Consider the following 14729-nt stretch of genomic DNA (forward strand, 5'->3'; position numbering starts at 1 on the left):
GTAGTCGCAGATGTCGAACCGAGGTTATTTTCATTGAGCCTTCTTCATACAGAACTGGAAAAAAATCGGACTTAGACTATCAGATTTGTTCTAATTCTGCGGCCTGATGACGGATGATCATCTCGCTCGTCTGTAGACCTAGATGCAACCTGTCCTGGCCTTTTAGTGAAACCTTGTTTCTCTGAAGCGCCAAAGAGCGCTTTCTATTGTAGAGTGATTGACATTCTCTTGGCTACTTAGCGCTGTATCTTTCCTCTAAAAGTATTATGGCCCTGACACTATCACACTCATTCAAATGTCTGATGGCAGCCGAAAAATGTTTAAGAATAAGACTAATATCAAATGAAAATCAATGAAAGTAAAAGATTCTTTGAAAGCTATCTTTAGGCATAGCGGAATGGAAAGACATAATGCTACGTTTTGTGCAAATCGAATAGTACAAAAGTAAACAAAGCATTATTTACTCTTTATTTTGACTACGATAGCTCCTAATAGCCAGTAACTAAATATAGAAAAATTATTAATTAAATTTTAAGCTGAATACATTGAGTGAGCTTTAAATTTGTCCCGTATATTAAAAGCACCCCAGCCATATCAGGGGTTGCTTGGCCTTCCTTTTCTTAAACTTTGAATTATTTTCGGATATTTCTTTTTGTTTATAATTTAAAGCTTATAACTAGGTACGTTTATAAAAATTCATAGTATATTTTTGTTTAAAAAAATAAAATAAAATGAAAATTAAATAGGGGCACATGTCAAATATGTACTTATTGTGTACATTAGGAGTAAATGGAATGAGCCTATGCTAGGTGAAAACGTAGCTAGAAATGCGTGGAGGGGGATGAATATTTTCATTAAATACCAACAGCACCGGCATCGATAATCATTTGATGCTGAAAACCACTGTCCTTTCAAATGTCAAAAACAATATATTTGGCGTTTTTCCTCTTCGGCTGCCTCGCTATCACAGCCGAAGCCAGTGCAAAATCCAAGATCGTAAGTTATCAATTTAACCATGCATTTCCAAAATTTAAAATTAGTATGAATACGTACGTACAGCGACATTTGTAATCAATTTGATGTTACGATTTGTTAAGTTAGTTAAGTATAATTAAATTTGCTCTGGCCATTAAGATGGCTTGTACCAGCCAGAGTTGGGCAAAATCTAAATAATTCAATCATGATTGAGAATTTTGATTGAAGTTTAATCATGATTGAATTAGGCATGAGTAAATTAATCATTGTATGATTTAGTCATAACTCATGATTGAATTAATCATGTCTAAATCATATAATGATTAATTTACTCATGACTAATTCAATCATGATTAAACTTCAATCAAAATTCTTAATCATGATTCAATTAGTTAGATTTTGCCCAACCTTGATTAAGTTTGCTCTGGCCATTAAGATGGCTTGTACCAGCTGGGCATTCGGCAGATTTGCCGGTGTTCCATAGTGAAAGTGATCTTATTATATTGTTTTTCGTATCAAAATTTTTCTAATATGTTTGTGGTTGTATTTAAGTAAATATAATTATTTGTTTGTATTAATTACACTTGTTTGTGTTTTTATTTCCTTTATTACGGATATATATAATAAATCCTGTTCAATACGTCTCAATCTTATTTTCACCACGACCCAAATATATCCGGAAAAATTGAATTTAAAGAAATTAATGTCGTGAATGATAATTTCTCATGTTTCAACCGAGCCAATCGTTTTACAACTTGATTGCTATGCAATGCTTGGAGCCCCATAGTGCATGCTTCTAAGTATTAAACTACTTGTATTTTTTTCGTCAAAAAAGTAACATAATTGTGTGACTGAACAATCCCAGTGTTCATTCTACAGAGTCAAAAACGTTTTAATTATGCTAATTTATACAATATTGCTGATATATATTAATCATCGTTTTTGTTACAGCGAAGTTTTGTCGAAAAAGCTAAGCTCCTAGCGGGGTATGCTGCTTGCAAGATTTCATCAAAAAGCAGTCTGACAAATGGTAATTATTTACACAACCGATCTGTTAATCTCCAAGCGTGTCACGGTGTCTGTGCAAAAGCCCGAATATATTGGCAAATTTATAAATATTTACAACCATTATTATTTGATCTCAAGTATTTTTCTTAATGCTTGGAAAGCTGGAGGTTTTTAAAGGTGAAGGTTTACTACCTTCTGACGGTCTCAAGTATACCCTAAAAGGCAAAAAATTCCACCCAATGATTTTTTTTTCATTTTCTCGATAAAATAAAATTCTGCTCTTAATTTGTCTCATTGTGTTTACCAATAAATATTTGTTTATACTGTTTTAAATTGGGAATATCAATTAGAGGTAAACACAATCATTAATTTCACTAATTTCGTGGTCCGCTTGACTGTTGCTAGTCTGACTCCATTATTATTATTACAGTTAATTAAGGTTTTTAGTCGAGATAAAAAAGTCAATGGCACGAGCGGGATTCGAATTTTGAATTTTCCATTCTTTTTGCCATTTTTCAAATCAATTAAAAGGTACGGTTGAGATAGGAAGTTAATGTCCGAGCGGATCGAGGTCACGATAGTTCAAGTGGTAGAGCAGCGGCGTATCTAGCCGAAGATCGTGGGTTCGAATCCCGCTCGTGCCATTGACTTTTTTATCTCGACTAAAAACCTTAATTAATTGTAACAATCATTAATCCAAAAATCCAAAACAAGAATAAAAAAATTTTCAATGTTTATTCAGTCTCATTTGAATTGTAAAGCAATAAACTGTTTAGTTTTTATCTTTTTTTTCTTAATTTCAATTTTTAAACTTAAAAATGTCACTTAGAGCCGAGCAGAAACACTGCGGACGCCGTAAGATGTTTTCGAGAAACTGGGTTCTACCATAGAAGGCCCGGTTCTGGACGCCCTCGGGTAACAAGAACCACAGGATGACCATTTTTTGACTTTCAGAATTTTGCGAAATCGGCACTTTACTTTGTCCAAGCGATTCATTAGCCCCAAGAAGTTCGAGGTGTCCAAATTTCTGAACGCACTGCTCGAAGATTAAATCAGTTTGGACTGATGGCTTTTCACCCCATAAGAGGACCAGAATTGACCAGGACACACAATGTTGTTAGAGAACACAGACATTAGTCTTTGGACGATTGGTCTACTGTACTTGGTACAGATGAGCGCAAATTTGCTCTACGATCTCCAGATGGGCGTGAGACAAGGCGAAATGGAAGGTATGAAATCTGTAATTTTTCCCAGAGCCAACCATTTCAAGTGTTGGTGGGAGCTGGAATTTCAATGGAGGGTGGTACGGAGTTGGTTGTTGTTCGTGGAAGGTCTAACGGCCACTCGCTACGTGGGTGAAATTTTGGAACATCATGCGTTGCCTATCCTTGATGAAATCAGTGGCGGTCCTACTCTAATGCCCACAGTACAAACGTACCTTCAACAGCATAAAATCAGCCTGGCTAGCCCGTTCTCCAGACTTGAACCCCGTAGAACATTTATGGGATAACCTCAAAAGACGAATAATAGCACGTCCATCACTTCCTGATACTCTCCACGATCCTGAAAGGACTCTTCGTGAAGAATGGGCCAACCTCCAGCACAGAGACATTTCCAGACTTGTATGAAGTATGCTCAGGCGTCTTCGAGATGTAATTAAGGCAAGAGGAGAAAATAAGCGATATTGAAATGATAATTAAAACAAATTTTATTATTTTAAAAAAATATGCACTTATTAAACGTTAAAAAACGTGAAACTTTGATTAATATATAAAAATCAAGTTATATTACAAGTGGGTGGAATGTTTTTGCCTGTCAGTGTATGAAATAATCCCCCGAGGATAAATTTGTCATAAACTGCACAAAATTGTCATTAATTTAATAATCAAAATTTCAGATGAAAAGGAAGCATATAAACAGAATAGGACCGTCCCTTCCTCAGCAAAAGGCAAAGTAAGTAGGACACATTGTCACTCAGGTCTCATGTTATTCATGATGTTTTGTGTTTCAGTGCTTTCTTAAATGCCTGTTAGATAATGCACATTTGGTAGGTACTGCTCATTTAATATCGGTGTAAAACAATTGAATACTGTTGGATAATTATTGTCATGTTTAGCTTGAAGACAATGGTACATTCAACAAAGAAAATGGTGATGCGAAAGCAGATTATTATCTTAGCACTAATGCAACGCTATTAAATACCGCAAAACAGATTTCTCAACAATGTCCCAAAAACGGTAAATACGTGACATTTATAATGCATATAAAATTAATACACATTAATTATTGTTCATAGTAAAATACACCCCTACGGGAAAAGATGACTGTGAATATGCGTACAAATTAACTGTCTGCGCTGACGGTGTTGCCAAGACGGTATGATAATATCTCATTAAATTAAAACCCCACAAATAAATAAAAATCTAATCAGTTCCTACTTTGTCAACAGAATTTTGTATCTCTGTCCGATTTCAAAAAACATTTAGAAAAGTGATGGTAATGACCCTGAGAGAAAAAAGTGTAGTCAATTTTGTAGAATAAAATATATCACACCGATTTTGTTGTTTTATGAACAAATCCTGATTTCACTTTTAATGCTGGCATAGTTAAATAATAAGTTTTCTTGTAAAACGTGTCGATGAGAACATGTCCCGCTGTTGTATTAGGATTTCCCTTAACCAAATATTGGGTTGTCCGGAAAATAATGCAGGATTTTAGAAACTAGTTACTTTAAAGCAATGTTCTTTAATCAAAATAATTTCCCATACTCTCAATACATTTCTCCCAACGTGTTGGTAACTTATTAATTCCGTCTGAGTAGAATTCAGAATTTTTAGAATTGATAAAGTCAATAAATGCATTTTCCAGTTCCGTTTGATTTTTGAATATTATGTGTTGTAAGTAGTGGTCCAGGTGTCTAAAAAAATGGTAGTCAGTAGGCGAGAGGTCCGGAGAGTAGGGTGGGTGAGGCAAAGTTTCATAGCCAAGCTCCAATAATTTTTGTGACGTTACACGTGACACATGTGGTCGAGCGTTGTCATGCAACAAAATGGGCCCTTTCCGATTGACCAAAGAGGGCTTCATTACTGCCAATTTCTGATGCATGGTATTAATTTGGTTACAGTATGATTCAGCATTGATGGTTTCGCCAGGATTTAAGAAGCTGTAGTGTATTAAACCAAATGAAGCCCACCATACCGTAACCATTACCTTTTTTTGATGAGTTGGGGGCTTTGGAAAATGTATTGGAGCTTCTCCTTTGTCGAGCCACTGTCCAGAATCCACTTTTCGTCACATGTAACAATTCTGGCCAGAAATGGGTCATTTTTGTTTCGACAAAGAAGTGATGCACAAACATCAAAGCGCTGATTTTTTTGGCGATCGTTTAATGAGTGTGGAACCCAATTTTCGAGTTTTTTCACTTTTCCAATCGCCTTGAGGTGGTCAGCGACGGTCGTTTTACTGACTTTGAGTTGCTCTGCAAGTTCTCGAACAGTTGTTTTGGGGTTTTCTTCCACCACTGATCGCAGAACATCATCATTAAGAGAGGAAGGCCTTCCACGACCTTCTTCATCTTCAAGGCTGAAATCTCCCTCCCGAAATTTTTTAAACCACCTTTGCACAGTGCACTCATTAACACAACCCTCGCCCCAGACTTGGTTAATGTTTCTAGCCGTTTGGGCTCCGCTTCGGCCGAGTTTAAACTCGTAAAAGAAAATCGTACGAAATTCTCGCTTTGACATTATAAGGATGACTGAATTATTTCCAAGTAGCGGAATGCTACAGAGGTAAACAAACAATATCATTTGGAAGAGGATTAATAAGTGTTGACATTCATACAAATGAGTAATCCTGTAAACGTAAACAGAATATTTTATATAGATTTTTTTTAATGAAAACTTAAAATCCTGCATTATTTTCCGGACAACCCAATAATAACAAGAACAGAAAATAAAACTAATATTAACATTACCAAATGTCTAAAAATGAAATTGGTGTAGGGTGTGGGATATTTGCTGATGAGTACAACCTCAGCTGGTCTCTATTGAATGAGGATGAACTTCATGCAATCAGAAGATCATTGAACATTATAAAAGAATCGCAAGGAATCTGTAATGCCATTATTTGCTCTGATTCGAAAAGTGGTCTCGAACAATCAAAAATAATTTCTCCATTGACCTGTATATCTTAGAAATTCACAAATATCACAAAATCAGAACACTTAAGAAGCATGTAGTATTCGTTTGGGTTCCTAGTCATGTCGGCATTTCTGGAAATGAAAAAGCTGATCAACAGGCAAGGAACGCTGCAAACCATCCACAAAGAACAGATCAATTTCCCCTCCGCCCAGATGATATAGTCGTTTATGTTAGAAACATTATCAAACGAACGTGGACAAGATGGAATGTATGTAGAGATAGTTTGAAAGAAATTAAGCCAGTTGTACATAAATGGCCAACTGAGGAACTTGAGAGAAAAGAACTTGTGATTCTCTCTAGATTGCGAATAGGTCATATCAGGCTAATCCATAATAGGCTTTTAATAGGCAACAACCTTCCAACTCGATGTATTCAAAGTGGAGAACGTATCATTCTGACAGTAAAAAATATTTTGGTCGACTGTCCCACTTTGCAACCCTTCAAAGGCTCAACCTTTCGAGTGATTTACAGGAGTTACTGGGTCCCCAGTGTTTCTTTCGAAAAGCAATTTTCAGCTTTCTCAAATTTATTGGAATTTATGAGATTTAGGCCTTTTCCCAAATTGTTACACCATTGAATGTTTGCCTGCTAATGTATGAATGAGAGTTGTGCGTGCAAGATTTCTTTTTTTTTTCAGGAAAACTGAAATGCCCAAAATCGCAATTTGAATAAGAAAGATAGCTGCCTCAAAAAAAACAAAAGTGTTATTGTGTTTTGTTTCTTATTATTGTTATGTAGAATTAGTTTATTTATCACACTTGAATGGAAGAATAAAAGGATAAGGATGAGCCTACACTCATGTTGAGACTGACTCCATTATTATTATTATTATTACAATTAATTAAGGTTTTTAGTCGAGATAAAAAAGTCAATCGCACGAGCGGGATTCGAACCCACGATCTTCGGCTAGATACGCCGCTGCTCTTCGACTTGAGCTATCGTGACTTCGATCCACTCGGACACTAACTTCCTATCTCAACCGCACCTTTTGAATTTTCCATCCTTTTTGCCATTTTTGAAATCAATTAAAAGGTGTGGTTGAGATAGGAAGTTAATGTCCGAGCGGATCGAGGTCACGATAGCTCAAGTGGTAGAGCAGCGGCGTATCAAGCCGAAGATCGTGGGTTCAAATCCCGCTCGTGCATTGACTTTTTATCTCGACTAAAAACCTTAATTAATTGTAATATATTAATTGGTCAAGCGGACCACGAAATTAGTGAATTATTATTATTAGCAATACAAGCCTACGGGAAATGTTTAAATTATGGAACAAAAATTCAGAATTCAACAATTATGGAACAAAAAAAATGTGCTTTTTGCATACATTTGGCCTTCCAAATTAAGAATTTTAAAAGGATAAATTAAAGCTTGGATGGCAATAGGATAAATTAGTTTACGAGTGAATCTTTGGAGTCAGAGCTTTATAGCACAAAGAAGGAATATAGCTAAACTAAGATAGAAGGTTTGGGATGTTAGGGCGTGAAATGACAGCCGTTAAAACGCCCTTAAAAATTAATAATAATAATAATAACATTACCAAAGATGAATCGCCAAAAGGATTACAGTTTAAATGGAAATATAGATGAATAAGTTATTTATAGATCGTGAGATGCGGTCTGTCGATGAGATGCGTTCACCATCTCTAAACAATCATAAATTTACGGAAACTAAATCCTATGCAGGATACATTGATTTAAACAAAACTTCTTCGTAATTTTAAGTACTAAAAAAAGAGTAGGAACAGGGAAAATTCATCTAGGATGGCATGAACAGGAATGTTTGAGGGCCCAAAAAATTAACTTAGAGATATTAGGTATACAATATAAGGTTACAGTCTTCTGGTCTTCAACGAAGAAGCGGATGCCCTCGCAAGGAAAGTTGCTACAATTCCTCTGATAGGTCCTGAGCCCTTTTGGGGCATAGGTATGAACACTATATATATAATTCACTAATTTCGTGGTCCGCTAGACCAATTAATACATTACAATTAATTAAGGTTTTTAGTTGAGATGAAAAAAAGTCAATGGCACTAGCGGGATTCGAACTCACGACCTTCGGCTATATACGCCGCTGCTCTACCACTTGAGCTAACGTGACCTCGATCCACTCGGACATCAACTTCCTATCATCGGACATACCCCCACCTTATGAGTTTTCCCTCCTTTTTGATCGAGGTCACGAGCTCAAGTTGTAGAGCAGCGGCGTATCTAGCCGAAGATCGTGGGTTCGAATCCCGCTCGTGCCATTGTCTTTTTTTCATCTCAACTAAAAACCTTAATTAATTGTAAATTATTATTTATGAGAAAGCGAGAGAACGGAAAACCTGGCTAGGTTAGACCCTCTCCCACCATTTTTCAAAAGACTCATACACGGACTCAGACTCGGGGTTGAACCGCATCTTAATCACGACCTCGTCATAATTTTTATTTTACAATTTATTCACTTTTATGTAAAGTTAATTGTAAACTTTCATAATATATAATAAATAAATCTATTTTAAAAACGAGTGTCGTTGAGTCAAATTTATAACTGGCGCAGTCGAATTGGACTAGATTCACGGGAACAGTGCACATTTTACCGCGATCTACAAGACCTACCAGATCCTTCTTGCTGTGAAGAAACTGTGATGTGCAACTCTGCAATCTACGTTCTGTAAGTTTAATTCACAATTGAGCAATTAATCACACAATTAAACAACTTTCTATAACAGACATTAGTTTACTTAATATGGGGTCGCTAACAGAAATAAAAGTACTCAATTAATTGTACACAATTTTTTTGAGATTTGAAATGAGGAAAATTTTTTCCTTTTTTTTCACAATTTTTTTTCGAAATCGGGAAGTCGAAATGAGAAGTTTGTGGCATGGGCGATCGAAGTCACGATAGAGCAGCGGCGTATTGAGCCAAAAGCCGTGGGTTCGAATCCCGCCTGTGACACGGGTTTTTCATTTCGAAAAAATTTATGTACAATTAATTGAGTATTTGTATATTTAAATAGAAGCTGATAAAATAATTAAAAATTTAGAAATAAAAGTATTCACTGATATTATTCCGAACTATGACGGAAATCCGACAAAAACTAGCACATTTTATCAAAGAAGTCGAAGAAGTAACTTCAATTTTGAATTCGATCGTTCCCACAATCAGCGAGCTTGCAAAAAGAAGTGCTTTCCGCGCGATTAAAGGAAAATTGATCGGAAGAGCGGCAGAAATCCTCCAAGATTCAGATTTTGCAGATTGTAATACATTAAAAAAATTTCTAATAAAAAATTCTCATGGTTCATTGTTCGAAATATTAAACTCTAAATGCACAAAAGATCCATTAGACTATATTAAAGAAATAATAGAAAAGTTCGGAACTTATAAATCCAAACTTTACACGGAAACGCTAAAGCTAATACCATCGGAGATTACAATGAAAAACTAGTAGTTTTACATGTAATATCTGGTCTCAGAGATCCCTGGCGAAATAATTTGGCCACCAGAAACCCACAAACACTGATGGACATTATTATTTCGAAATGACTTTCAATACTTAAAAACTAACCAAACAATAACACTAAACAAATTCAATCACCAAAACCGCCCACATTTCCCTCAAAATCGTCAACCTTTCCCTCAAAACTATCAAAACCGTCAACAATTTTCTCAAAACCGCCACTTTACAATCAAACCAGCACTCACACCAAAACCGACAACCTTTGCAATATAACAAAAAGCCATCACTACCCCCAGTAACACCAATGAGCATATCAACAAGAAACACTTCCCAAAATCCCAATTCAGGGTGAAAACACGGGAAAACAGTCAAACCCCGATCAGAACTCTTTTTTAGAAGTAAGCCAAACTTCACAAGAAGTAAAATTCACTAATTTCGTGGTCCGCTTGACCAATTAATATATTACAATTAATTAAGGTTTTTAGTTGAGATAAAAAAGTCAATGGCACGAGCGGGATTCGAACCCAGGATCTTCGGCTTGATACGCCGCTGCTCTACCACTTGAGACATCAACTTCCTATCTCAACCCCACCTTATGAGTTTTCCCTCCTTTTTGCCATTTTGAGTTCTGTTGAGTTTTACACTGTTTTTTTATCTCCCTAAGTTTGACATTAGAAGTCGTTTCCCACTCTGTTTGCCATAACTGCCAAGACTTTCTTTTATAACCCTAACCAGTAACCATCCCGAGCAATTACTTAACTTCAATGATAGCCAAACATTAATGTTTTTTTGCCATCGATGTTTTACATTCTAATCACTACCGATGTCAAACATCGATCGGTTCGATGCCCACCCTAGCCAAGCAATGCTTGCTAATGTACCTAGCCACATAGCTTCTTTAGTACGTTTATCTGTCACCACATGGGATACCAAAATGAGCACAAATTTATTTAACCTCTAATTTTCTGTATTTTTTTTCTGGCTGGTATCAAATTAAAAGGTATAAAAAAAACATGATATATTGCAAGTGTGCTAAAGAATAAAATATATTGCACATATTTTTTTGTTTTATTTATGACCTTCTAATTTGTGTACATTTATTACAGCCGTATGTTAAAACATTTCTGTAATATTCAATTAGATATAAAAATTTTATTCTTGAGTCTTGGCTACATATAGATTTTACTATAAGACAATATTCCAGAAAAAATTAGATTTTTTATGATAATGTACGTTAACGACCAAATATTAAGAAGAGTACAAGATAAATTAAATAAAAGTAAATATTTTTGCCCTGTTATTAGCCGTTAAACCATAACCTTGACGCATAACTATTTTTAAAAACTTCTATATAAAGAAAACCGCAAATATTTGATAATGTGTATAAACAGTCTTTTGCTTTGTCTTCAGAACGGTAAAAGAGGACAACTGTACACATAAAACCAACTGAACAAGTCATGGTGTCACAAGTAACTGTGTTCTTTCAAAATCTGGAAATATCGAAATATTCAAAAACAAATTTGTTATAAGGCTTATACTTTTCGTCAGAATTATAATTCGACTTCAAGACACAAAAAAAGGAATATGACTTTATTACGCAACGTAAATTTTATGGATGCTCAAAATGCAGTCATAACCGATCCGAGGAAACGTATAATGCAATAGGGTGGAAAGACTTGTATCAAATTATTTATATTCGAGAAGTTTATTGTTTTCAGAATTACAACAAAATAGTTCTTCGAGTCGGATAAGATAATTATCTTTATCTTCTTTATTATATAGTTGTGAACGCCCGAAACGTAGATCAAAATTACGGCCGAACCGTTCCACCTATTTTAGTTCTTAATTGTTTAAACACTTTAAAAAAGCTCTGACTTCAAATTTATTCAGAAAAATTTCAAAAGTATAAATTATTACGAGGATAAATGTTAGGACGCTAAATAAGTATTTAATGTATGAAGGGTTTTACAGATTTTACAGATGGCTCAAAAAATTATATAGGGACAGGTGCTGCTTTTTTCACTTATTTATTTATTTATTTACGGATCGAAATCCACTATAAAAAAAGACATTTTACAATAACAAAATATATAAATAATATATGTAAAAATAATATATATAAAAAGAATAAGGACGTATATACATGGTAATAATATAAATGATAAATATAAAAATACAATTAAAGAGTAAAAACTGAACAACAAAAATGAAAGACATAATAACTAACCAAATAAGACAGAGGAAACAAAATGAAGCTGAAAGACAATTGAAACTACAATAATTAGGTACATATTTAATTAAAATAATGCTCTTTGTAAATATATAATAAGACTAGAGTGCGAGAATTAGTTGAACCAGTAAATGAAATAAATTGTAATAATTTTGTACAGGATGAAATATAAAAGCATTCAACTAAGGTTGTAGGATATGGTTTTTCACAGATTGCACAGAACTATTGAAGAAGTCAATGCTATTGCAGATGTTGTTACTCTTGATCATCATTCTGTGTAGAGGAGAAGAAAGCATGTAGTTAGAGTTTTGGAATTCAATATAAAATAATTTATAGGTTTTAAGAGAGTACAAAGGGACATGTAGCTGTAGTTGAGAGAGGCGAGAAGGACTATCAATGAGATTGTTTAATAATTTAAATACAAAAACAATATCAAAGTAATCCCTTCTTAGTGCCAGTTCGAAAAGTTTAAATTCAGAGCGGATTCCAGGGTAGGCAGAATTCGGAGGAAGATTGAGTTTGTAGGAAAGTTTTTTTAAAAATTTGTTTTGTACAGATTGAAGAATTTTTTGATAATTTAGATAGAATGGGTTCCAAACAGGTGTAGCATATTCTAGTATGGGTTATACAAAAGCTTTATAAAGATGGACAAAACAGGATTTTTGAATTCATAGGTGTTCCGGACGATGAAACCTACCATCTTCATAGATCTATTTTTTATTGAAGAAATATGTTCTTTAAACTTGAGCTTTTGATCAAAAAGTACACCAAGATCCTTTACGACCTCGTGTTAAAAGAGCATCATGGAGAGTATAGAGATAAATAAAAGGTTGTTTCCTATGAGAGAATGTAATTGTGTAGCATTAGGAAACATTAAGAGCAAGTTTGTTATTAGAGCACCAGGTTAGCACATTATTGATAGAATTTTGTAATTGTAAGCAATCGGATGGAGAAGTGATTATGGAATAGATTTTCAGATCATCAGCAAATAATAAAAATTGAGCAGAAGGGAGAGTAAGATGGATATCATTATGGATATAATAATAATGCACAATATATGTTTACCCTACCACCTATATGTAACAACTAACAGCTACACTGCTGAGATTATAGCAATAACAAAGTGCTTAACTACATTAGCCCCATCCAGGGAAAATGATTGTCATCTGTACTGACTCTTTGTCGGCGCTATTGGCTCTTAAAAACAACTTTTCTGTACATGCATTGATACAAGACATCTTATTTACCATTGAATCTCTGCAAAATCAAGGAAATAGAGTAGTATTCATGTGGATTCCTGGACACTGCAGAATATTTGGCAAAGCAGGTCCTTAATGGAGTTAAAATTATAAAAACACCAAAATACGATGTGACAGCTTGGCATAAAAGAAAGTCTTGGCAGTTAAGGCAAACAGAATGGGAAACGACTTCTAATGTCAAACCTAGGGAAATAAAAAACAGTGTAAAACCTTGGGCCTCATCTCATAGAGGTTCAAGGCACGAAGAAGTTGTCCTTGCTTGGCTCAGAATTGGTCATTGTAGGCTTACTCATTTTTATCTCATGGCAAAAAAAGAGACTGCTTTGTGATGTTTGCACAGAAAGAATAACAGTTAAACACATTTTGACAAATTGCAAAAAATATGAAGGAGAAAGACATCGGCTGGAAATTCCAACCAACAGACTCGCTTGGTGATGACTCCGACCAAATAGACAAATTAGTAACTTTCCTTAAAAAACTAAACTAATTTCGGAAATATGAAGATAAATTGATATAATAATTTAATACAAAAGAACATTCATTTTATGCAATAATCTGTATTTCACTCAATGTTGGGAGGTGTCTTAGAGTGCGGTTTGGGTGCCCGTCTGGTGGTGGTTGTGAAAGGGTGTCTGGGGCGTGTTATGCTGCCTGGGCCCTGGTTTCCGCTATTGGGGGGTTCCTGAGCTGTGGCCCACTCACCACCCAGCTTGAAAGTTTTTTAAGGCAGAAAATGACCCAAAGCGGTTGATCGCCTTTTATAATTAAAAAAAAAATGTATGAAGGGTGGTGAAGTGGTCTGGGCCAGCACCGGATTTCAAACTTACAAGGGGATGACCAGGTTGGTGTCAAGGATTTGGATCAAACTTTTTTTGGTAATCCTATACTCCAAAATATCGGACACTTCTTGTATAAAATCCAACTTAAAATTTAAAAAACACAAAAGATCTAGTAAACAAACTAAACAACTTAACAATACCTCCAACTGCCAAACTAGTCTCCTTTGACATAACAAACCTGTATCCATCCATCCGACTTGAAGAGTCTAACGACAAACTTACACACACACTACTCATAAACTATGACAAAGAATATACGACACAACTAACACAACTTACAAAAACAACCATTGAAGAAAACTACTTCAAATTCAACAAAGACATATGCATCCCAAAAGACGGTCTAGGGATGGGGAACCTAAAATCCGCCATTCTTGAAGATGTGTTTCTCCAAAAGAAGAGGACCATTTCCCAAGAATAATAGCTTAGAACAGAATACTCCGTGTATTTAGATACATCGCCATAACAGAAAACTCCTCCCTGAGAACATACTTAGGGACATTAACAGAATACACAAAAACATCACATTCACCATAGAAATTGAAAACAATAACATCGTCAACTTCTTAGACTTAACACTCACCAGGACCAACAATAAAATCGACTTCCAAATCTACACAAAAACCCTATGCAACTGACAATCATAAACGCACAATTCAACCACCCACACCATCACAAACTTTCAGCATTATGACACATGATACACAGAATAAAAACAATCCCACTCAACGCTGAAAAAAAAAAAAAAAAAAAACGGTTACAAAACAAACACCATCGAGA

The 14729-nt window shown here is 35.0% G+C and overlaps 1 protein-coding gene across 1 annotated transcript; it reads left to right on the forward strand.

The window, feature by feature from the left end:
* The first annotated feature begins 874 nt into the window (after positions 1-874).
* LOC106661019 lies at positions 875-4539 on the forward strand. The gene is made up of 7 exons (XM_014384117.2): positions 875-996; positions 1927-2005; positions 3881-3936; positions 3995-4030; positions 4100-4220; positions 4280-4359; positions 4433-4539. Exons 1-7 carry the CDS (start codon positions 916-918, stop codon positions 4475-4477), a joined length of 498 nt encoding a protein of 165 aa, XP_014239603.1. The 5' UTR covers positions 875-915; the 3' UTR covers positions 4478-4539.
* The last annotated feature ends 10190 nt before the right edge of the window (positions 4540-14729 follow it).

This window comes from Cimex lectularius, unplaced genomic scaffold (genome assembly GCF_000648675.2).
Source record: "Cimex lectularius strain Harlan isolate CLEC.00 unplaced genomic scaffold, Clec_2.1 scaffold47, whole genome shotgun sequence".
NCBI lineage: Eukaryota > Metazoa > Arthropoda > Insecta > Hemiptera > Cimicidae > Cimex > Cimex lectularius.